The 25512-nt window shown below is 41.5% G+C and overlaps 2 protein-coding genes across 2 annotated transcripts in view; one reads left to right on the top strand and one right to left on the bottom strand.

Annotated features, from left to right (window-relative positions):
• The window catches only part of IGFBP4 (insulin like growth factor binding protein 4), a 211781-nt gene that overhangs the window by 105338 nt on the left and 80931 nt on the right, over window positions 1–25512 (bottom strand). The gene's annotated exons all lie outside the window — the stretch shown is intronic.
• TNS4 (tensin 4) overlaps window positions 10535–25512 on the top strand; it is a 29103-nt gene continuing 14125 nt past the window's right edge. The window contains exons 1-3 of the mRNA XM_051994548.1: window positions 10535–10650; window positions 15818–16376; window positions 22510–22936. Of these exons, the coding sequence (XP_051850508.1) occupies window positions 15905–16376; window positions 22510–22936 (899 nt within the window). The 5' untranslated portion in view covers window positions 10535–10650; window positions 15818–15904. The remainder of the gene's footprint in view (window positions 10651–15817; window positions 16377–22509; window positions 22937–25512) is intronic.

Genomic DNA, 25512 nt, shown 5'->3' on the forward strand with positions numbered 1-25512 from the left:
AGGGTCATAGCCAGGAAATATTGGAGATCATATTTGAACTCAGATGTTCTTGATCTGAGGCACTAGGTACCTTGATGGATAGAGTGCTCAGGCCTGGAATCATATTCATTCCCTCAGTCTGGTTCCAAACTACCTTTTCAGCCTTAATTCCCATATACTTTCTTTCATATGATCTATTTTCCAGATAAATGGAATATATTAGTTGTCCCCATAATGATCCATCTTCCCAAGACTTATCATCTATACATTAAAAAAAAAAAAAGCCGTCCCTCTACTTACTATCTGTTAGATAATAACCTTTTTAGTCCTTGGTCTTTGTTCATCTATAAAATGAATTTTCTCCAGTGCATTGTTCCCCAAAGCATCCTGCTTCTCTTTAATCTTGTCTCTACCTGCTTCTAGCTGTCTACAAATACATTACAAACTAAAAACAGCAACCTTCCTCTAGACCCTTTCCATCATCTCTACCAGGTGTCAACATCTCTTCCCTCTTTCTCAGGTTATCTTTTTGTAAAAATTAAGTATAATACGTCCTCTCCTCTCCCGAATTTCTCAAGCCTGACTCTCATCCTCTTCACTCAATTTAATTGAGACCATTGTTGCTGTTCAGTCATGTCTGACTCTTTGAAGCCCCATTTGGGGTGTTCTTGTCCAAGATTCTGGAGTGGTTTGCCATTTCCTTCTCCAGCTCATTTTACAGATGAGAAAACTGAGGCAAAAAGGATTAGGTGACCTGCACCTAAGTGCAGGAAGTGTCTGAGATAGGATTTGAAGTCACAGAAGATGAGTCTTCCTGACTTCAAACCAGGTACTCTATCCATTGAACCACCTTGCTGTCCCTTAAAAAAGAACCAGTAATTTTTAGTTACCATATTGAATGGCTTTTTCTTATCTTCTTAATCCTTTTTGACCTCTTTGAAGCATCTGACGCTGATGACCAACTTCTCCTGCTGGATGCCCTCTCCCCTTTGGTTTTCCATTCTCTTGGCTCTCCTATGGATCTTACAACTCCTCAGTCTCCTTTGGAGGATCACCAATCATGCTGTGACTCCCAACTATAAGTCTACTCTAAAGCTATGCCCTAGGATCTCTTCCCTTCTCTTTACACTCTCTCTCCTGGTGACCTCATCAGCTCACATGAGTTTAATTATCATTTCTACACAAAAATCTCCCAGACTTATGACTCTAGCCCTGGTCTCCCAGTCGCACATTAACTGCTTGCTGGACATTTTGAATTGGATTTTTTCCTCTCTTGGACATTTAAAACCTTTCACAATCTGGAACTAACTTTTACAGTCTTATTACCCATTACCATCCTCCATCCACACTCTGGTCCAGCCAAATTAACCTTGCCGGTCCTCATATAGGACATTTATCTCCCTCATGGCTGAAATGCTTTCCCTCCTTAATGCTGAATTTCAGAATTCCTAATCCTTCAATGATCACCTTTCCTGATCACCCAGATATTAATGCCTTCCTTCCATTCCCTCCAATACCTCCACTCTCCAATCAATCAAGACTTGCCTACTACATGATTGGCTCTGTGCTAGTCAATGAGAATACAAAGATTATATATAAATATACACGGGCCCACATATATGCATTTTGTCTCTCCCAGATGGACTACAAGCTTCTTGGAGGTAGGAATTATTTTGCTTTTGTCTTTGTATTCTCATTGACCAGCACAGAATTAGTCACATTATTGGAAGTATTGATTGATTGGAGAGTATTTGGAGATTTGGAAAGTATTTTTGGTGAGGTTGGGGTGGGGTAGCTGGAAATCCCAGGCTATCTGAGCTCCACGGCAGGGGCTCGATGCTGAATAAATGATTGTTCTTCCTTTGGTTGTTTACTTACAGTGAAATCAGGTACATTGGAACAGGCCGGCCTCTGGGCACCCTTTTTCCAGGCTGCTTGGCCCTTAGGGGTCTGTAATCCTAGAAGCTATCATGGAGGCCCAAGAGCTGACCCAGGGCCTCAAGGGACCCAGGAGAGACAACAAGTCTCACCGCTCTATATACATTGCAACCTAATCCTGGAGCCTGGCTCCATGGTGGTGGAGGCAGATGGTAGCAACTGTTCCTTGGACCCTCCTCTCCAAAGGGAGGAGGGGGAAGAGGTTTCCAGCAAACTCCAGCATCAGTAGTCCCTGGGGCAGGGCGTCCTGCTCCCAGAAAAGCCAAAAGTCTGGGATGAAAGCGGGATTCAAGGGTTGGCTGAGCCGGGGCTGGGGAGGCAGGGTTGGGCTCTGGGAAGGCCTTGGGATACCAAGATTGCGAAACCAGAGATTGTAGAGAAAGCAAAGGGAATCCAGCTTGGCACTCGAGGATGTGGGGGGGAGGAGACCATCATCCGCCCTAATGAGACAGCTCAGACCTTCGTTTGCAGGGTCTGTTTTGCAGTGACATTTAATTCCAAATTGTTTGTTCTCTCCATGGAAGCCTCGGCTCAGCAAACCACGGGAATATCATTTGAAAAGGAATTCGGGTCCTGGAACCCTCTCCTCCTGCTCTGCAGGGGGGAGCCAGGCCAGGCTCCGGCACCACAATAACAAACCCCAAGCCCAAGGCACGCAGCAGGCCTTAGCTCAGGGTCAGCTGGGGACAGCCGGGGAGGCAGGCCTTCAGCCCTGCCAGTGCGGCCCGCCTCTGATTCTCCCCAGAGGGGGTCTATTGTTTCCCCAATTTGGGGCCTGCCTCTTTTCTGGGTGTGATCAAAGCTGATTTCCTAGACTGTTACAGCTGGAGGGAACCTGACAGAAATTCCAGTGCAACCCCCAGAATTTTTTTCAAGCAGGAACTGACTCCCAGAGAGGGGAAGTATTTTAATAGAGGTCACACAGAGAGTTAATGAATATTCCTGACATTGTTCTGAAGCAAGCATTCTTAACCTGGGGTCCTCAATCCTGCCAGTTGTATGTGGATAGATTTCAGGGGAGTCTGTAAACTCAAAGGGGAAAACAATTACATCTTTATTCTCATTAACTTCTAACTGCATTTTAGCATTCCCTTCAATCCTTTAAAAACATTCTTCTGAGAAGGAGCTCATAGGTTTCATTAGTTTGTCAAAGGAGACCGTGACTCAGATATGTGTTATTCCCCTGCTAATAATAACTGCTAACATTAAACAGCACTTTTGAGTTTTGCAAAGTACTTTATATATGTTATCTGATCGTCAAAAATCAGTGCTTTTATTTTCCCCATTTTACAGATCAGGAGATTAAGTGATTTGGGGAGAGATTAAATGACTTGGTATCACTGCTCATAAATTCTTTGTCAAAGGAGACTGTGATTCAGATATGTGTTGTTCTTCTGCTAATAATAACTGCTAACATTAAACAGCACTTTTGAGGTTGGAAAGTACTTTATATATGTTATCTGATCTTCAAAGATCAGTGCTTTTATTTTCCCCATTTTACAGATGAGGAAGCGGAGGCTAGGAGAGGTTAAATGACTTAGTATCACTGATAATAAATCCTGAAATAGAATTTGAACTGACTCCATATCCAGCATTTTATCCACTGCACTCCCTGGCTGCCTGACCCAAAATTTCTCATACTCTTCTCTCTGAAGCTATTTGGCTCAGCTGAGTAGCAGAGGATGTTAATAAATCCAAGGTCACATATTCAGTACTTGATAAGTTATCTTTGCTTTGTCCTCTGCAACTCTCTAACTCAGGCCACCATTACAGATAAACATCACAGGAATTGGGGCAGCATGAGGCTGACTCAGTCATTCCATCCCTCTACAGCCTTTCACTCACTCATTGAGGGGCTTCAGGAGTGAATCTGACAAAATAAAAGATAACACTATAGTCCCCTCATTTTTCCCTTCTTGGAATCCTAGTGTATCTCTATTAAATTCAACAAAAAATTATATACTTTCTTGTGACAACTGCGCTAGCACCCAGGACATCCCAGAATCAGCCAGAGTCAGGATAAGTAAAAGTCCTTAGTCTTTATTCTTGGTCTTTAGATGCAGGATTGAACAGAATGGAAGCAGAATCTCTGCGACCACCTTCTTCCTTGTCCACAGCCCAAGTGTGACTCTGGCCAGTCTTCCTCCACCCCTAGTTCCTCCTAAAATCCTCTGTATACACCAATCACTGAGCCAGCACAGGGTAGTGGGAAGGGCCATTTTCCAAGCACATGCCCATAGAGTATTGTCCAATCTGTAGTTAGCCTCAAATGCTCGGCAACCCTGACCTCTGTGCATTGACTCAATAGTTTCAGCCCTCTACACTTTCTCACACCTTATATCAAAGAATAAGGTCAAAATGGATTCATGATTTAGACATAAAGAGTGATACTATAAGCAAATTAATAGAGCAAGAGATGGTCTAGCCCTCAGATCTTTGGAGAAATTTATGACCAAAGAACTAGAGAACATTATGAAATGCAAAATGGATAATTTTGATTACATTAAATTAAAAAGGGTTTGCACAAACAAAGCCAATGCAGCCAAGATTAGAAGAAAAGCTGGTAAATAATTTTTATAGCCAGTGTTTCTGATAAAAGCCTCATTTCTAAAATATATAGAGAACTGATTCAAATTTATAAACATGAAAGTCATTCCCTAATTGATAAATGGTCAAAGGATATGAATAGACAATTTTCAGATGAGGAAATTAAAGTCAGTTCTGGTCATATGAAAAAATGCTCTAAATCACTATTGATTAGAGAAATGCAAATTAAGATAGCTCTGAATTACCACTTCACCCCCATCAGATTAGCTAAGATGACAGAAAAAAATAATGATAAATATTGGAGGGAATATAAAAAACTCGGACACTAATTCATTGTTCTTAAAGTTGTGAACTGATCATTCTAAAAGACAGTTTGGAACTATCCCCAAAGAGCTATAAAATTGTTCATGCCCTTTGATACTGGGTCCATAGTCTAAAAAAAATCATAAAAGAAGGAAAAGGACCCACATGTACAAAATGTTTGTAGCAGCTCTGTTTGTTGTGGCAAGGAACTGGAAATTGAATGGATGCCCATCAGTTGGGGAATAGGTGAATAAGTTATATTATATGAATGTAATGGAATATTATTTTCTAGAAGAAATGATGGGCAAGCTAGTTTCAGAAAAGCCTGGAAAGCTTCATTTATATGAACTGATGCTAAGTTAAGTGAGCAGAAGCAGGAAAATATTGTATACAGCAAGATTACATAATGATCAACTGCAATGTGATGATCCAAGATAATTCCAATAGATTTGAGATAGAAAATGTAATCCACATCTAGAGAGAGAACTATGGAGACTGCATATGGATCAAAGCATAGTTTTTTCACCTTTTTATTTGTTTGCTTTTTCTTTCTCATGACTTTTTCTTTTTTGGTCTGATTTTCTTGCACAACATGACAAATATGAAGATATATTTAAAAGGATTTCTCATGTTCAGTCTGTCAGATCGCTTGCTATTTTGAAGACGGAAGAGAGGAGGAAGGGAAGGAGAAAAATTTTGGAAGACAGGGTCTTACAAAAATGAATATTGAGAGCTATGTTTACATGTATTTGGAAAAAATAAAATATTATTGAGAAAAAATTATATACTTTTCTATTGGGTAAAAAAAAAAAAGAGGGGGCAGTTAGGTAGTGCAATAGATAGAGAGCATTCTCTGGAGTCAGGAAGAACTGAATTCAAATCCACCTCAGACACTAACTAGCTGTGTGAGCCTGGGCAAGTCATTTAATCCTGCTTGCCTCAGTTTCCTCATCTATAAATGAGCTGGAGAAGAAAATAGCAAATTATTCCAGTATTTTTACCAAGAAAACCTCAAGCAGGATCACAAAAAGTCAGACATGACTGAAATAACTAATTATTGTCTCTATCAACTCTAATGACTTAACAGTTTGTAAAGATTCCACCAGAAAACAGCAATAAAAATGGGGGGAAATTCAGTCTCTGCCCTCAAAAGTCTTACATTATATGAGGTTGATACATGTACACAGATAAATTCATAAAAGGTTATTGTAGGGAAGCAGAGCATTAACAACAGGAAGCATTAGAGAATGTTTCATAGACAAGAAAGAACCTATTCAACATCTACTGAACAATTAGTTATTAGAAATAATTAGCATTTATCCTCACAACAACCCTGAGAAATGGGTGTTATTATTATCTCCATTTTACAGATGACAAAATTAAAACAGACAAAGGTAAAGTGACCTGTCCAGAGTCACACAGCTGGTTAAGTCTGCCTAAGTCCAGATTTGAAAATGGATCTTCCTGATTCCCATCTAGCATTTATTTTGTTTCAGCCACTGGGCTAGAAGCTAGATATACAAAGATAGGAACAAAATAGATTCAGTCCTTAGCTCGTCGTTGTAAAATGAGAAAGGTATACTGGATGGACTCTAGCTCCAAATTATAGAACCTACGATTCTAGTTACGTTTTTGTTGTTTGTCCTTTGTTCTGAGAGATGACCATGACATTAGGGAAGTGATGCTAGGACATGCAAGTGAATTCAATTTGAGTGAGGGAGGGGCTGTGCAAAGTTACCTGCCTCTCTTTCCCCTTCAGAGCCATCTGGGTCCAATAGCCAGAAATAGATCAGATGACTGGAGATGGCCCTGGATGCAGTGGGAGATTGGGACCTTTTTAAAGTAAGGGTTTTTCCCAGGTCTCAGTTTGACTGATTTGACTTAATGATTAAGACTGACCAAAACAGAAACAATTGCTATTTACATTCACTCTGAGCCAATCAGGGCCAAAAGAAAGACCAAATGGATTTAAGCCTGGGACTTTTTGTTGGCCAATGAATGAGAGCTAGAGTAATTTGTGTCTAAGGCATGGTCTTGAGAAAGAAATCTAACCTGAGAAACCCAAGATATCCTGCAAGGTTTCAGCAATCAAAATTTACATTCCTTTGGGCAGAGCAAGGAAATAAGGGAGGGAAGGAAGGAAGGAAAGAAGAAAGGAAGGAAGGAAGGAAGGAAGGAAGGAAGGAAGGAAGGAAGGAAGGAAGGAAGGAAGGAAGGAAGGAAGGAAGGAAGGAAGGAAGGAAGGAAGGGAAACATAGAAGCATTTTTAAATGCACAGAAGAGAATAGAATGAACTCCAATATGAGTCACAGACCAAGCAGAACAGCTTTGAAAATTACATATTAATTTCATTATTAAAGGAAAGTAAGGAACAATCAGCAGGTTGATTTCAGTAAGCCCTTAATAGCACTGAACTGATGTTAAGTGAAGTGAGCAGAATCTGGAGATCATTGTACAGAGCAACAACAAGATTATACGATGATCAATTCTGATGGACATGGGTCTTCAACAATGAGATGATTCAGACCAGTTCCAAAAGTCTTGTGATGAAGAAAGCCATGTACACCCAGAGAGCAGGAACAGAGTATGGTTCACAACATAGTATTTTCACTCTTTTTGTGTTTTTTGCTTGCATTTTATTTTCTTTCTCATTTTTTTCTTGTTTAAGTTGATTTTTCTTGTGCAGCAAGATAATTGTATAAATATGTAATGTTGAAAAATTATCCATGCATATGTTTTGAAAATAAAAAGCTTTAATAAAAAAAAGTCAGCTATACATAATAGAGATCTATGGTTTCATACTCAATCCTCTTTTTGTTGTTGTTCTACTATATTTTCTTTGACATGTAAGTTCAGAAATTTTTAAAATTTAAGAAAAAAAATTTTTTAAATAAGACTAGAAAGAAAATTTGGGGTTAGTTTATGGAAGGCTGAGAATATCAAATTAAAAAACTTGTATTTTATTCAGGCAATTAATTCTCCTCTTGAACAGAAGGGAAAGGGAAAAGAAGCCTAGAAACATTACCTGAATTTCCTGAGGCAACTCAGCAAATTGGTAGCAGCATCAGGATTTAAATCTATCTTGTAGAACCATGGGTCTAGCATAATTTTTATATCCATCTTCTATTTTAGCTTATGTCCTTTTTGGAATACTGCACCCTAATGTTATGAGAAAAAAAATGATTGGTTCTTTGTGTGTACTTTAATACCACTCAGGGACTCAAATGACCCAATGACCTCAAATAGAAGGTAGTGAAGCAAAAAATTGATCAGATGAGTTTTTCTATAGGGCTAGAACTAGGAAAAATAGTTCTCCCTTATCTCTATTATTGGTCAGGAATAGGAAGAAATTTCAATTTCTCTTTGGAGAAGAACCAAATAGTGGTGCCCTTTATCACTTACTCCCAGTGTTTGAGCCTTGTCTCACTCTTCTCCAAAATTTAACCAACACCCCAAAGCTGAAGCCATTTTCCGATAATTCACTGGATCTTTGATCTCATACATCTATTGTTACTCACATACTCACTGTAACTTCAGAATTAGGGTTGGCATCCATAGCTTTTCATTTTGTGCCACTCTTGTCCCTGTTCTTCCATTGATCTACCATAGCCTAATTTGCTGGAGACTTTCCTCTAGATCTTGTAACCTTCCATGGGTACTAGAGCAGAGATAGAGTAAGCCATCTGTTATCCCTCACACTTTTCAACAAAGTTCCATCTCCATCTCCATTTACTCAATTAATTCAACAAATATGTAGGGGGGAAAGGAACAGAAAAGTCATTGAAACAATTTTTTTAATGAAAATAACAGAAGGAAGGGCAAAAGAGCATACAAACAGCTCTGAAAATTACATATTAAAAAATTAACCTGGGGTGGAGAGACAAAAATTTGCATGTAGCAGAGATTCACAGCTCCATGTACAATCCTCATTACTTGCTCTATTTTGTCTCTGAAAATGTTCGTTTTTAATGCAGTATTTGTTAAGTTCATCACAAATTTTTAAAAATTAGAGCCACTTAGTCTACTATGAGCTAAATATTATTGGAAGATGCAAATAGAAGTATTGTATAATCCCTCCCATGAGGGAACTTATAACCAACATTTATAAACATTTATTGAATCCCTAAAGTAAAAAGTATATTTATAAACATTTATTAAAAGCCTAAAGTATATATTTAGGAACTGGGAATAATAATGACAAAACCAAAATAGCCCCTGTCTTCAAGGAGTTCTCATTCTACTGAGGGAATTTCATAAGGGCACAGATAAACAAATGCAAAACATATGCCAGGTAATTCCAAGAAATTTCAAAAGGTCAGAGAGTTAATTACTGGAAAAGATAAAAGAGGTTTCTAAGCTGAGCATTTTAATCTGTGATTAAGAATAATAATAGAATATAATAATAGCTCCCTATTATTATAGGGTAAGAGTGTAGAGCAGCTAAGTGCCAATATAGTTCTAGACCTGGAATCAGGAAGATTTTACTTTAAGTCCAGCCTCAGTAGCTTACCAGCTGTGTGCTACCAGGCTGAGTCCTTTCATCTCTGTTGCCTCAGGTTCATTAACTATAAAATAGAGATGATAATAACACTTTCCTCTCAGGGATGCTCTGAAGATCGAACAAAGTATTTGTAAAGCTCCCAGGACAGTCCTTGGCATACGTTATTGTCCTGTCTGACTTCCTGATCCCATTTGAGGCTTTCTTGGCAAAGAGACTGGCATGGTCTGCCATTTCTTTCTCCAACTCCTTTTGCAAGTGAGGAAACTGAGGCAGTCGGGTTTGAATGACTTGCCAAAGCTCACAGTATAGGAGACCAGATTTGAATTCAGGAAGATGAGTCATCCTGACTTCAGGCCTCAAATTCTATCTACAATGCCATAGCTGTGCCCTGGCACATAATAGGTAACTAATAAATACTTCCTAATAAATACCCCCTCCTTCCTAAGAATAAGAATTCATATTCCTATAGTGCTTTAGGGTTTATAAAGCACGATCTTCACAATAGCCTGGTGGGGCAAAATAAGATGTTTATAACAATAACAGTAATGGGAAAGCTTCCACAGTGAAGTGGACCGATTGCCCAGGTCAACTCTAAACCTATTTGTTTTTACTTGTCTGCCTTTGAGGGGCCTCCCTGAGGCTAAAGATCAGGTTTTTGTTTTGCCTTTCCTCACGTCGCCAGTTCCCAGCACGGGGCCGGGGCTACAGTAAGCCCTTAATAGATGCGTATTGACTCATTCACCATATCATCTTTTATTATCGAAGATGCCTAAAGTGATAGGAAAACTGGGAAAGCGAAGACGCTTGCTGGTTTCCTATATTCCAGTCACGTCAGCCCCAGCGGCTGAACTCCTGGGCACCTGAGCGTAAAACAATTCCACTGCGCCCGGGAGCGGAGCACTCCTGGCCTCGGTCCGCTAGTCTGCAAGCTGGGGCAGCCCAGGGCGGCTGGGACGCCGGTCCCTGAGAGGCGAGTCCGGCTTGGGAGACACCCAGCCTCCCTCCCCATCCCCACCTCCCAACCCTGCCCGATGCCCACGGGCGCCCGCCCAGCCTCCTCCATGAACTCATTCCAGCTCTCCATTGCTTCACTTCCGCCACTGCCCCGCGCCAGCCCCACCTGAGGCACACCTGAGGCTGGCCAGAAACCCGAGAGGGATGGGAGGAAATGGGAGGGGCGTCTCTCCGCTGTCAAGGCCATGTGCTGAGGCCCCAGAGGGAGGGCGGAAAAGATGCTCTTTAAGAAGTGGGGGGTAGCCTAGATCCTCAGTACACTCCGCACCTGGCCGTGGAACCCACCTCAGTCCCAGGAGACCAGTTATAACAGGAGAGCCTCAGGGAAAGCATCTCATCTGAGGCGAACCCAAGCAGCTGTTTCACAGGTAGCCTCCCAAATCACAGATTAATTAAGACTTTGGGATAATTAAGTGGGGGGGAAAGAAGTTCTGGTTATCCTCCTGTATCTTTTTATCACTCTAATACTTTGTGTCTTCCCCCATGTAAATATTATTAATATTATCAATTTTTATTATATCATCATCACCAACCCATTTTTCCCCGTTTTGGGATCAGGAAGGGCTGTGGTTGTGGTTGTGATTGTTGTTTGTACTTCATACTGGAAAGGGGCTAGCTATCAATATTATCATTTATATTGTTATCATCATCACCAGTGCATTTTCCCCCTTCTGGGACTAAGAGGAGTTGTGGTTATTGTTGTGGTTATTTGTCCTTCATTCTGGAAGAAGACTAACATCAGGAAGGTGATGCTGTGATATGCAAGTAATTTGAATTTTAGTGAGTATGGGCTGTGCAAAGTCACTTTCTGCAGTTGCTTTCAGCCTCTCTTTCTTCTCCAGAGCCATGAGAAAGAAAAACTGAAGTCAAAAAGTCAACAAGCTTTTAAGTGCCTGCTTTGTGCCAGGCACTGTGCTAAATGCAGAAAGAAAGGCAAAAGGCAGTTCCTCAAGGAGCTCAGGGTTTAATGGGGAGAAGATATGTCAAAGATAAGGATCTAGCTATCTCTGAGGAGAGCCAGTGTTGAACCTTCGTTCTGCCACTTTTGCTACTTGGAAAATCCCCAAGCCACTGGACACAGAGGACCTGGGTTCAAATATGTGCTCTGAAGTTGAATACCTCTTTGACTTGGGGCAGTCCCCTTAATCTTTCCGAGCCTCATTTTTTTAAAAGAGAGGTGGGAGTAGAATTAGATGTTGCCCAGGGTCTGAAATTTGTGATCCTAAGAGGCCAGAGATAGGAGATTGATGGCAGGAGAACCAGGCAGGATATTGATGGAGACATATCTCCTAGGAACAAAATTGGATTTATTGTCTGTAATCACCAAGTAGAAGCAACCTTTGTTGTCATTCAGTTGTTTCAATTGAATCCAACTCTTTGTGATATTATTTGGAGTTTTCTTGGCAAAGATACTGGAGTGGTTTGCCTTTTCCTTCTCCCGGTCATTTTATTGATGAGAAAATGGAGACAAACAGGGTGAAATGACTTGCCCAGTTATTACAAATCTGAGGCTAGACTTGAACTCAGGAAGATTCAGCTTTCTAATTCAAACCTGGCATTCTTCCGCTGTACCACCTAGCTGCTCCTTGGAGGAATCTTAGAGGTCATTTACTCCATCTTTTTCATTTTTACAAAGAAGGAAACTAGGCAGAGAAGAGAGGTACCTTGTTCAATGTCACACATTTAATAGTTTGGCAAAGTTGGGATCTGAACTCAAATCTTTTTGAGTCCAAAGCCAGAATTCTTTCCATGGGTTCTTACCCCACCTCCTTCCCTCAACAGGCTATACCATCTGGCATCTACTATATTTACCCTTCAGGGGCTATTAGTTGTGCTTCTGACTCATTATCCTCCTGAAAATCCCCTACCTCATTCCCCAGATCTCTGGAGAAGGGCTCAGCCTGGGGAATTGAGCACTCCTCCTTCTAAAATGAGAAGCTTTGATATATGAGGAACAGGGCTAGAGGACTCTTACTGTGTTATGTCCTTCCCCAAGCACACACTGATTTGTGATAGCCAGCCTGTTCTCCCTCTCATAGAAGTGTGAGATTGAGAACAAGGACGGATGTGTTGGACCCTCCCTCAGGGTCCCAGACCTCTACTTGGCAGACACAAAGTAGTCTGATCTGTTACTCACTTTCCAGAACCAGGGAACTTGGTGGGCAGCTAGGTGACCCAGTGGACAAACTACTGGTCCTGAAGTTAGGAAGACATCTTCCTGAGTTAAAATCTGGCCTGAAAATACTAAATGTGTGACTCTAGGCAAGTCACTTAATCTGTTTGCTTCAATTTCCTCATCTGTCTAAAGCTGGAGAAGAAAATGGCTATCTTTGCCCCCCCCCCAAAAAAAAAACAAATGGGGTCACAAAGAGTCAGTCACACCTGATCACACCCCAAAGAGCTCTCAAGGTAGTGGGTGGGATTCCAGATGGAGAGAGACAGAATCCCTTCCATGTGGAACCCCAGTGATTTCATTCAGTAACCACATAAAGCAAAGATAATTCAAAAAAGAGCTTATTCAATACCTGCCCTTGCCCTTGTCATTCTCTGTGACTCAAATCATCTCTTTCTGATTTTCCCATTTCAGGAAAGAATGTTGTAGGGGAGGGTTAGGGAGGGAGGAGACTGCCAGGTCAGGGAGCAGGGAATTTATACTTTGAGTCAAGACTATATAAAAGACTGCATTTCACAGGATTGCAGAAATGTCTGTACTCAAATTAGATCTTCTAGTCCAATTTCTTTATTTTACAGAGATAGAGCTGGGAGCTCACTGGTATGAAACTCCCCCACAATGCAGGCCTTATAGTTTAAAGAGTTGTCTAGAGCAATTTATTTGGCCTCAGGACTCATTTAAACCCTTAAAAATTACCGAGAACCCTACAGAGTTTTTGTTTGGGTGAGTTATAGAAATAACATCTTAGCATTATCATGAAAATAGTTTTAGTCACAAGAGCCCCCTGAAAGGGTCTTGGGAACAATCCAGGGTTTAAAGACCACACTTTGAGTATTATTAGCCTAGAATACAATAGTGGAAATATTTGTTCAGAATCACACAGCCAGTAGGTCTTTCCTCTCCACCCTGAATCTAAGCAGAGCCCTTAGTTCCCTTTCCTAATAGCTCTCAATTTGACATAAGTCAAGATAGTTGACTCATCATCCCAGGAGGACAGAGACTGTGACAGAGTTCATAACTGCTACTCTATACTATAAAGTATGTTGAGATCTTATCCTGACAAGTCAGAGAGACTTAAGCACGATGATGGAAAAATCATCTCCCAGTATCCTCAGCTGCCCTAAGCAGCGGCACTGGGAAGGAGACCTCCCTGGCTCCTTTTCATTTCCATTTATAGACATCCTCCAAGATGCAGCCTGAGCAGTGTGAGTCCCCATGGAACCTTGGAGCTGCAAGCCTGGCCCTGTCAAGGTGGATTTGTCCTCTTGTTCCCTGTTCCCTTAATCAGTTCTAGAAACACAACAACCTCTTCCCAGCTCTCTGGCAATGATGATTCCCCTCACTGCTGTAGCAAGGTGACAGGAGTTTCTGAGCATCCCAGACCCATTCTGGTGTGAATCAGGAAAATGAATCCCACTTAATCATAGCAGCCAAAAAGCAGTCTGAACTCAAGCCAAATAACAGCCAGGTCACTGCTTCCCCACATGAAAGGTGAAAGGGACAGAGAAGAAAGGGAGGGAAGGAAGGAGGGAAGGAAGGAAGGAAGGAAGGAAGGAAGGAAGGAAGGAAGGAAGGAAGGAAGAAAGGAAGGAAGGAAGGAAGGAAGGGAGGGAGGGAGGGAGGGAGGAAGGAGGAAGGGAGGGAGGGAGGGAGGAAGGGAGGGAGGAAGAAAGGGAGGAAGGGAGGGAGGGAGGGAAGAAGGAGGGAAGAAGGAGGAAAAAGGGAGGGAGGGAGGAAGAAAGGAAGGAAGAGAGGGAGGGAGGGAAGAAGGAGGGAAGGAAGAGAGAGAGGGAGGAAGGAAGGAAGAGAGAGAGAGGGAGGAAGGAAGGAAGGAAGAGAGAGAGGGAGGGAGGAAGGAAGGAAGGGAGGGAGGGAGGAAGGAAGGAAGGAAGAGAGAGAGAGGGAGGGAGGAAGGAAGGAAGGAGGGAGGGAGGAAGGAAGGAAGAGAGAGAGGGAGGAGAAAGGAAGGAAGGAAGAGAGAGAGGGAGGGAGAAAGGAAGGGAGGGAGGGAGGGAGGAAGGAAGGAAGGAAGAGAGAGAGGGAGGAGAGAGAGAGGGAGGGAGGGAAGAAGGGAAGGAGAGAGAAGAGGGAGGGGAGGGAAAGAAGGGAAGGAGGGAGGGAAGAAAAGGAAAGGAAGGGAGGGAAAGGAGGGGGGAAAAAAACGGGAACAGAAGCTCTGGCTCCAGATGAGAAAAAGAGCTTATGAAGTGAAGAGTGCCAGACTGGTTCTGGATTCAAAACCCTTCCTATTTCACTTATGAGTTATGTGATCATGGGCAAACCACTTCTCTTTTCCAGACTCCATTTTCTCATCTATAAAATGGGGATAATAAACTCTTTGGTGCCTACCTTACAGGGCTGTTGTGATGCTCCCAAGAGAGAGTAAGAAACCTTCCTTTAAAACTCATTCACATACCACCTCCTACAGGAAGAATACAGGTCCAGTTCCCATCTAGAAAGGCTGGCCCTCTGGGAGGCAGTATGGCCCAATGCATAGAACACTGGATCTGAAGTCAAGAAGAGTTGAGTTCAAATTCAGCCTTGACCAGAGTCAAGTCACTTAACTTGTGCTAATCTCAGTTTCCTCATCTGTAATATGGGGATAATAATAATAGCACCAATCTCCCAGAGAGGAATAAGTTTAAAATGAGATCATATTTTAAAATACTTTGCAAATCTCAATACTTTATATAAGTACTAATTATTATATAAAAACAAAAAATATACAGTTTAAAAATTGTTAATGGAATATACATTCCTTGAGAGTGAGGACTGTTTCCATTTTGCCTTTGTACTTCCACAACTCATCATAGTACATGGCACACAGTAAACATGGAATAGATACTGCTTGAATTGAATTGCATAATGTATGTAAAATGCTTTGCAAACTTCCAAATTGATTCTCTATATAAATGCTGGTTATCATTGATATGTTAGACTTGAAGTCAAAAGACCTTGAAACTCAAAAAACCCCACTATCTATGAATGTCCTTAAACTGGGATTCACCAACTTCCAAGGATATGGGATGTCTATGGATAGATTTCAAGGGATCAGCAAATTTGGATGGGAAAAAAAGTTACATCTTTATTTGAATAAAATTGGTTTCTTTGTAATCCTGTGTATTTTATTTTATACATATAAAATCATGATTTTAAGAAGGGACCCAAGGAGGCAAATAGGGTTCCTGCCCCAGAGCCCTCAGTATGGCACTTTATTTCCTCCTTGCTCTGGGGACAAACTGAAGATATCAGTGGAACTGAAGCCCAGGAGACCTGAATTCTGGTAACCAGTGGTCTGAGCAGCTGAGAACATGTTTCTAAATGATCCAATCTATTTTATTCTTGTGATTTGCCTATTCCAGGTCTCCTTGGGCACTTGGGCACTTGCCTCCTGATCAAGACTGGAACAAGGACTGTGGGAGGGTGACGAAGGGTGAACCACACTGACCATGTCCCAAGTGATGTCCAGCCAGATGCTGAGAGCAGGCCATACTGTCTGTGTAGGCCCTCAAGAGGAGACCAGAAACAGCTTTCTTCCCACCCGGAGCACCAGCCTGGCTCCCCAGTGTCCATACTACACCACAGAAGGCTGGGGGGCCCAGGTCCTGATGGCCCCCACGCCTGCAAAGGGGCAACCAATCCCCAACAGGGGCAGCTGTGTCCTGAACTTCCACAGCCCTAGAATGGGTCAGGCAGCACCAGCAGTGACCAAATCAAGTGGCCTCCCCCAGCCCAGAGGTCAGCAAGATACAGGCTGGACTGATGACCTGGCTTCCTCCATTGGTTTCTCTCTGGAGAGCCTCAACCAGATGATCCTTGAACTTGACCCTACCTTTGAGCTTCTGCCTTCAGGGGCAGACCCAGCCCCAACTCCCAATGCCACAGTAGCAAGAAGCAAAAAAGAAGACTCTGAAATATTAGGTAAGTGTACTAGGGAAAGGGATGAAGAAAAAAGGAAAGATTTCTAAATCTTAAAAAAGGAGAGGATTTCTAAATCTGGAGTCTTCAGATTTTTAAAAAATTGATAACTATATTTCAATATAAATCATTTCCTTTGTACTTTAAAAATATTATTCTGAGATGTGAGCCCTAGTCTTTACCAGTCTGCCAAAAAGGGGGCCCTTGTATAAAAAAAGGGCATATCTGGGGAAAGTTGAATAGGAAGAAGGAAATAAGCATTTATTAAGCACCTACTACTGTGCTAAGCACAGGTAATAGCTCACTTGATTCTTAAAACAAACCTGAGAAAGTGCTATTATCATTCCCATCTTATTTATAGGGAAACTAAGGCAAACAGAAACTAAGTGACTTCCTGAGGGTCACACAGCGAGGATTTGAACTTAGGGCTTCCTAAATTCCAGTGGTTTATCTACTAAGCCATTTAACTGCCTCTAAATAAAATAGGATTACTTTGTACCTGATCATTAGGAACTAGGGACACTGTTCTACTACTAGGAAGAGACATTTCTCTCAGAGCAGTCCAAGACGTGAAGTCAGAGGACCCAGGCTCCAATCTTGGTTTTGCCACTGGCTATCCATGGGACCTTAGCCAAAGTCTTCCTCTACTTTGGGTCTCTGTTTCTCCATCTATAAAATGAGGCTGTTGGATTTGAGCAGAGATTTGTACAGCCCTGCCTCAATTAAATCCAATCCACTGGTGGGACAAGATAGCCCCTGTGATGTGATCAGTGGTCTCCTAGAATGAAGGATGAACAACAGTAATCCCAGATTTAACTCTGACTTCTTTAAAAGTTAAAGTTAAGGTTTAATGTGGAGATTAGCCCCACTCCTCTGCCCACTCATCTCTGCTACCTCTTCCCTCAGCCGTGGGCCACTTTCCATCCCCGTTATGAAAACTATAATTATCCTTCTAGTGGTCATTATTGCTTGTTAGGGCCAGTTGGGAATGATGAATTGCCCAAGAGAGGGAATTTAGGGGCTAATTAATGTTAATAGAGTCAAACTATTTTAATGGAGCTTATTAATGACATTAGGTGGGTGTTTTATACACCCTAGGGGAGCTTTATTGGACATGAAACACCTTTGCAGCCCCTTTGGCAGAGAGAACTACTGTTATCTCCTCTCTCCCCATCCCCATGTCCTGGAGCCTCTGAGCTTAATCAAAAGAAACCAAGTTATTCCTCTTGAGAAGAGAATACTGGGAATGATGGAAAGTCAGGGATCTTTAGCTTCTACTAGGGAAATGGATAAAGTGGAACAGAAGAGAGCAGAATGAGAAAGGAACCTCAGTTAATTCATTCAACCCATATCTGAGTAAGAACTTTTTCAGGGCAAAAATAGATAGCATGGTGGATAGAGCATTGGTCCTGGAATCAGAAGGGCCCAAATTCATATTCAGCCTCACATATTTAGTGATTATATTGTCCTAAACAAGTTCTTTTACAAGAAAGAAACTAACTTCTCCCTGATATTTCCAATAAGTGATCATCCAGCCTCTTCTTGAAGTTTTAAAATTTAAAAATCTATTTATATTACTACATATACATATAGTGATACCTATATATATTACTATCTATATACATATTATTATCTACATATTACTATCTCTCTCTCTCTCTCTCTCTATATATATATATATATATATGTATATATATATATATTAGTCTTAGATCATATCTCCTTTAGAACAAATATCTAATAAGTCCCCATATTTAAAGGTTGAAAGGGCTCAAAAGGCTACTTAATCTATCCCTTTCATTTTAAAGATGAGAAACTGAAACTCAGAGTATTTTAGTCTTGCTAGTAAATGTCTGAGGCAGAATTTGAACCCAGATCTTCTAACTTTAAGTCCATCATTCTAGCCCTCACACCATGTTCCTCCTTTTTTTTTTCATATGACCACTCTTCAAATACCCAGTGACAGTTATGTCCCCCAACACCTCTTTCATTATCCTTTCCCAAGCTTTCTCTTCTTCATAACAAACACCTTCAATTCCTTCCACAGAACCTTTAAATAGTTAAGTCTCAAGGCCCCTTGTTATCCTGTTCTCTTTCATATGGATAGCTCTATCTTGTTTATGTCTTTCTAAAATGTGGAGCCCCAAACTGAACATAACACTTCAGAGCAGAGCAAATCGATGACCTGCCCTCCTTCTGGACAGGATGTGCACCCTAGGAGAGCATGAGAATTGTTGATTTCCATGTCACACTTTTTTTTTAAATAGGCACAGATTTATTTTAATCCAGAAAATTACAAGAAATATCCATATCAACAAGATTACAAATTCAAGTAGTTGATATAATAATTCTGGAAAAACAAATACACACATTAGCAAAGATCAGAAGGCAATTTTTAACTTTAATGTTTTTGTTTGCTATGTATAAAGTTCTTTTTTTTTTTGCTGAGGCAATTAAGTGACTTGCCCAGGGTCATACAGCTAGTATGTATTAAGTGTCTGAAGTCATATTTGAACTCAGGTCCTCCTGACTTCATGGCTGGTGCTCTATCCACTGCAGCATCTAGCTGCCCCTATAAAATTCCTTACAATTCATTTGAACATAATAACTTCTTTTGGACTAGAACTATGTGATCATAGAGGGAAGTCCCTCTATCAATGAAGCCATGTTGCACTCTTGACTCCCTGACCTTGCAGCCCACTAAATTTAAAAAAAAAAAAAAAAAGCTAGCTCCCACAGATTCTTTCTCCCAAATTGTTTCTGTTCACCCTCAGTAGACTATAGAGTTGGCCATGAGGCTTGTTCCCAGAGATTCATGAGATCAGGGACTTGCCCCACCTTGTCTTTTTTTTTTTCTTAAAGGGATCAATTAACTAGAATTTATTAAGCATCCACTACAATCATGGCATAGTATATGCATTAGGGGCCAAAGAAAAGCAGAAACAATTCGTGCACTTAAGATCTAAGGAGTGAAGGTATCCTTTTCCTCCTAGAATGTTTGTGTAGGATGGAGTTTTGAATATCATCCCATAATACCCTTTTAATTCAGGTATCCTCTTAACCCATCTCCATAGGGACTTTTTTCAAACATGGATGAGACCAGATGGTATCTGAGAGTACCTTCCAATTCTGAAAGTCTATGATCTGGTCATTCACCTTTGTTTGAATAGGGAATTTATTCTGGCACAGAATTCTGTATACTCCATAGCTGCTTGTTGGAAAGTTCTTCCTTAACTATTGATTTGAAATCAATTTCCCTATGATTCCCACCTATCTGTCCTGTTCTCTCAAGCAATGCAAAATAAATATATCCTCTGCCACAAAATTTTTTTTTCAAATATTTGGAGACAGTTGCCATGGTCTTGATGAACAATCACCAATTCCTTCTCTCCTTATAGGCTTGTTCTTGTCATTGTTGACTCTTCATGACCCTATGGACCACAGCACACCATGCCCTTTTACTCTTCTTTATCTCTTAAAATCTGTCCAAGTTCATGTTCATTGTTTCCATGACATCTATCCATCCCATCCTCTGCTGTCCCCTTTTTCTTTTGCTTTCCATTTTCCCCAATAACAGGGTCTTTTCCTGACCCATCTTTTCATTATGTGTTCATTGTATTTAACCATCAGCAGTGGTATCTGACCTTCCAGCAAATAATCTGAGTAAATTTATTTAAATATTATTATCTGATTTGACCTCCTTGCTGTCCAAGGGACTCTCAAAAGTCTTCTCCAGAACTACAATTCAAAATCATTGATTCGGCACTCAGTTTTCCTTATAGTCCATACATTGCTACTGAGAAAAACATATATTTAGCTCCCGGGAGCTTTGTCAGCAAGGCTATGTCTTTGCTTTTTAGTACACTGTCCAGATGTGCAATAGCTTTCCTTCCAAGGAACAAGCATCTTTTAACTTCATGGCTGCAGTCTGCAGTGATCTTGAATCCCAAAAATATAAAATCTGACACTGCTTCCATTTCTTCTCCCTCTGTTTTCCAGGAAGTGATGGGACCAGTTCCCAAGATCTTAGTTTTGTTGTTATGTTTCAAGCCAGCTTTTTAACTCTCTTCTTTCACCTTCAAGAGGCTTCTTAATTCTTCACTTTTTGCTATTGGAATGATAATCAGGTGCATATGTGAGACTCTTGATATTTCTTTCAGCAGTCTCAATTCTGGCTTTTGAGTCATCCAACTTGGCATTTTACGTGGGACCTTTCTCATAGGATCTTATTAGCAAATCCTTTACCATTCTAGTCACTTTCCTCTGGATAAACTCAAACTTGTCCATTTTCTCAAAATCTTTGGCTTGGAAAGAGTGAAAACTATTAACTTAGTGACCTTGGGCAAATCGCTTGAACTTCCTGGGGCCTCAGTTTCCCCATTTGTAAAATGAGGAGTTTGGATTAGATGGACTGCTGAAGTTCCCTCCAAATTTAGATCAATGACCTTTTCATCCTATTTATCTTCCCCCTCATTAAAATTTCATCTGGTTCAATTCAATCCAGCCTTCTATCCTGTCAAGATATTTTTTAGAGCCTATATTTATCAACCAGCTTTGTGTCATCCCTCTTAAAACATGATGCCCAGAGCTGAGCTGTTCCTTCTAAGTATGTTGCCATATTTCATTTTCCAACATGTTTCTCCCAGTCCACAATAAAGGGCTTTTAGTTTTAATAACCCACCATCACCCCTTTCCTCCGCCCTGCCTGCTCCTGCCCTTGGCACCTGGCAAATGAGCCAAAGCTTGGCTCAGACTTGCCTATTAGTAACTGGCTGCATGGGTGCCCTGAAGGCTCATTTTGTTTGTCCTGATAAACAAGAGACACACCTTGGTTATGGGAGTGGAGAGATTCACTGTGTTCTTTTACCACTAACCATATCCACCTCCTGATATCGACAAAACAACAGTGACTCAGTCTCCCCATCCATCTTCCCTTCCCTTTTCCAATTCCTGTTCCCTTTCCACCCCCTAGAGATGGTAGGGCCCCAGAAACAAAGCAAAAGGTAGAAGTGGTATAAAAAATTTTCCAAAGTTGCCCTGATGGACCTCCACAGTGCTAGACTATCGGGCAGTGTTCAGGATTAACAGCTGACTCTTATTCCTAGAAAAGGGCAAATTAGGCAGGTTCTTCCCCCAAAATATATCCAGTCCCCGACCCCAGACAAAGGCCCTGTGATGTTCTGCAAAAGAGCAGCTTTGAATGAAGTTATGTACTTCCTTATATTCTAGCAAACTCAAAGCACTTTCCTCTTTAGCCCTCTTTTCATTTAACAGTGGGAGTCCCACCCTAGCTCAAGGACAATCAGAAAGGCACAGGATGAGCCCCGTCAGTCAATAACCACCCAAAAGTCTAGGCCAAGTCCAACCCCCTAACTACCCACCCATTTGACGTAAGTACCATCATCACCACCATCCCCTGCTGGCAAGTCAAAGTCTTAATGAGCAGGTAAGGACAGAGCCAGAACTGCTGGGGCCAAATAATGAGCCCCACCCTACGACAGGCCGCTACAAGTACAAAGGTTACAATCATTACCAGGGGCACACGGGGAGGAGCCAGCGAAGGTTTAGGGAGGGCCAGAACCAAAGAAGGGGGACAAGAAGAGGAAATAGGGCAAGACTTAGTGATGCTCCAAAATGAGGGACACCCATGCTCACATAACCAGGGTAGTAAAAAGAAACAGATTCCCTTTACTTGAGGGATGGAGGTGGGGGAAGAAAAAGCAGAAAGTAAACCTTATTTTCAGGGTCCTTAGAGAAACCCTAAGATTTAGAGCCAGAATTGATCTGGGCCGATACCCTATTTTATGGATAAGCCAACCAAACCTTAGAGGAGTTAATATGTCAAAGTTCTCTCAGCCCGTGTTAGAGCCAGATTTCAAGCCTGGCTCTCCCAACTCAAGTTCTGCTCCAGGCCGTTTGGGCTAGGCCTAGGGATGATGGAACAAAGAGAAGGAATAGCAATGGCCTTGCCTCAGGATTGTGTGCCCACAGGGGTCTGGGGAGAAGAGGGCTCCTTTACTGGTAGCATCTCCTGAGAATTCAATTTCTATTCTTCCTCCTGGAAGGAACCTCTCGTTCCTGTCTGAGCATGGCTGCCTGAATACTGTCATTGACTTTCTTCTTCTCTCTCCACCAGATATCAAGTATATTGAGGTGACATCTACCAAATCAAGGTGCCAGGAACCCCCCCAGCGCTGTGCCAGCCCCTCGGTCATCCCTTCCTGCGGATCACCTCTCAGTGGCGGCCTCCTTCTCTGCAGAGACAGGCCCCGTGAGAACAACGCCAGCAGCGAGAGCCTCATTTTCTCTGGGAACCAGCACAGGGGGCATCACCAGCTGCAGCAGCTTCCACCCCCGGTGGGAGAGCGGTCATCTCCTCCCTTGCCCTCCCCTGGTATCACCATTCCCCAACCCAAGCACAAGAATCCTGGTCCTCAAAGTGACAGCTTCCTCCTGGAAGCTTCTCCAAGGCCCTCAGTGGGGAGCTGGGCACTGCAGAGGGGCAGTGGAGCTTCTCTGTTGTCCAGCAGCCCAGGCTCTGACACCAGCTATGTGTTTGGCAGGTACATCCATTTTTCCTTGTCCCTCCTCCCTTCCCGGTGACAAAACCAGCCCCTGCTCCGGACTGTCAGCAGAATAATCTGTAGCTCTGCCTCTCTTTAAGCAGAAAAACCTGTGAGCAGTATTTCTCCCTCAAGATAAATTAAGGCCTTTTCATTTTACAAAAGAATTCATTTAAACAGGGAGCTCATGTGTTTAAAAATGAGATTTTTTTTTTAAATATAAAAATCTGACCTACACCCAGCACTTCAAGGAGAAATCTGCTTAGGAAGATCGCGCTAATATGCTTGCCCTCATTTTACAAATAAGGAAACGAAGTCGTTGAGAGTTTAGGTAACATATTCTCAGTCCCGTAGCTAACTCAGACTAGGATTTAAGATAAGAGTCAAACCCCAAATCTTGCCTCCAAATGCAGCGTTCTTTCCACCTCACCATAATCCTGTATTTAGGAGTTGTCGAACAAAATGCATTATTTTAAAGTCAAAACCCTCTTTTTGTTGTTCAGCCATTTTATCATGTTTGACTCTTCATAACCCCATTTGGAGTTTTGTTGGCAAAATACTGGAGTGGTTTATTTTCTTCTCCAGATCATTTTACATGTGAAGAAACTGGAACAAGCAGGTGAAGTGATTTGCACAAGGTCACACAACTAGTAAGCATCTAAGACTAGATTTGAATTCAGGTCTCCAGATAGTAGGCCCAGTGATCTAACCACTGTACCATTTAGCTTCTTCAAGCCTCTAAAGTACATGTAGAAAATACTCTTAGAAAATATTTAAAGAAAGAAGAAATCTAAAGGGAAACAAAGTTTTATATTTTCTAGATTTTTCCTGATTAGAATTTCTTTCCTATCATCGACTTTATGGAATAGCCAGTTTGCTTTTTATTTTGCAGACCCAAGCTGGGCACATGTTAAAAAGAGCACAATCATAGGCTTATATATATGCACACAAAGCTGGAAGGGATCTTGGAAACTGTTCTAGGGGTCCTCAAACTACACCTGAGGGCCAGATGCAGCAGCTGAGGACGATTATCCCCCTCACCCAGGACTATGAAGTTTCTTTATTTAAAGGCCCACAAAACAAAGTTTTTGTTTTTACTATAGTCCGGCCTCCAACAGTCTGAGGGACAGTGAACTGGCCCCCTATTTAAAATTTGAGGACCCCATCTTCCTCATTTTACAGATAAGGAAACGGAGACTCGGACAGGTTAAACAACTTCCCCAAGATCACATAAGTAAACACAGCACTGGATTTAGAATTAGGATGATCTGAATTCAAATCCTGGGTCAGATACATCCCAACCCTCCTGAAGCTTAATACCTTCCCTCCAAGACCACCCCCAATTTATCCTGGCCTATACCTTGTTTGTCTCCTCACTTAGACTATAAGTTCTCTGAGGACAGAGATTATTCTTTTACCTTTCCTTGAATCCCCAGTGTCTGGCACAAAGGAAGGGCCAAATATATGCTTGTGGACTAACTGACTGAATATGATGCTGGGTAGGGCCCTTAAATTAGCTATGCCTCAGTTTCCTACTCTGAAAAATGAGGGGGACAGACTCAATGGCCTCAAAGGTCCTTTCCAGCTCTGGATCTTGGATCCTATGGACATAAGCTTTAGGTGTTTAAGGAAAAAAGACTTTTTCCCTGATGATAAACTACAGGGCTCTCTTCAGCTGAATCCTGCATAGGTGTAGTTGCGCATAGGGAGGGATGTCCAGTCTGGGACATACTGACTGGAGCCTGTTTATAGACTTACTTTCATATCAGTACAATTGGGCTGAGCCATCAACAGTTTGCGAGAAACAGAGTGACAAAGTGAATATCATAGATCTGGAATCAGGAAGTCCTGGGTTCAAATCTCATCTTTCACACTCGTTTAACCTCTTATTCCCCATTTTTTTAAATCTATAAATGAGATATAATTAAACCTGAAATACCTAAGTCAGGGGTTGATGTAAAATTCAAATGAGATAATAATGTATAACATGTCATTAACTAGATGTCCCAAAAGTCTTAGTGCTGTTTAAAGCTTAATAATAATAATAACTTTTAGCATTTCTAGAAGGGACTTTAGATCATCCAGTCCAACCCTTTTATTATATTAACAAAGAAATTGAGGACCAGAGAAGTTAAGTGACTTGTCCAAAATTATATATCTGGTTAGTGGCAAAGGCTATTATTTGAACCCCAGTCTTCTGATGGCATCTAGCTTGGCATCTCAGCATTGGAAGGCCATCTAGTCCAATCTGAACCTGACCAAGAAACCATTCTACAATATTTGAGTTCTATAGTGAAGGAAAAAGAAACCCTGGATATTTCCCCAAAAGTTCAGTTCCACTTTGAATATTTCTAATTCTTAGGAATTTTTTTTTCCTTATATCAAGCCAAATCTATCCATCTAGCATGTCCACCCTTTTGGCTAGTTCTTTCATCTGGGGCCAAACAGAGTAAAATAGATTTCTCTTGTCTGTGAAAACCTTCCATATAACCAATCACCTAAATCACTGCCTTTTCCCTGTCTCCCCTCCCCCCAAAGCTCTTCTCTTCTCCATTTACCCCAGTACTTCAATCACT

This window comes from Antechinus flavipes, chromosome 4 (assembly GCF_016432865.1).
Source record: "Antechinus flavipes isolate AdamAnt ecotype Samford, QLD, Australia chromosome 4, AdamAnt_v2, whole genome shotgun sequence".
Taxonomy (NCBI): Eukaryota; Metazoa; Chordata; class Mammalia; order Dasyuromorphia; family Dasyuridae; genus Antechinus; species Antechinus flavipes.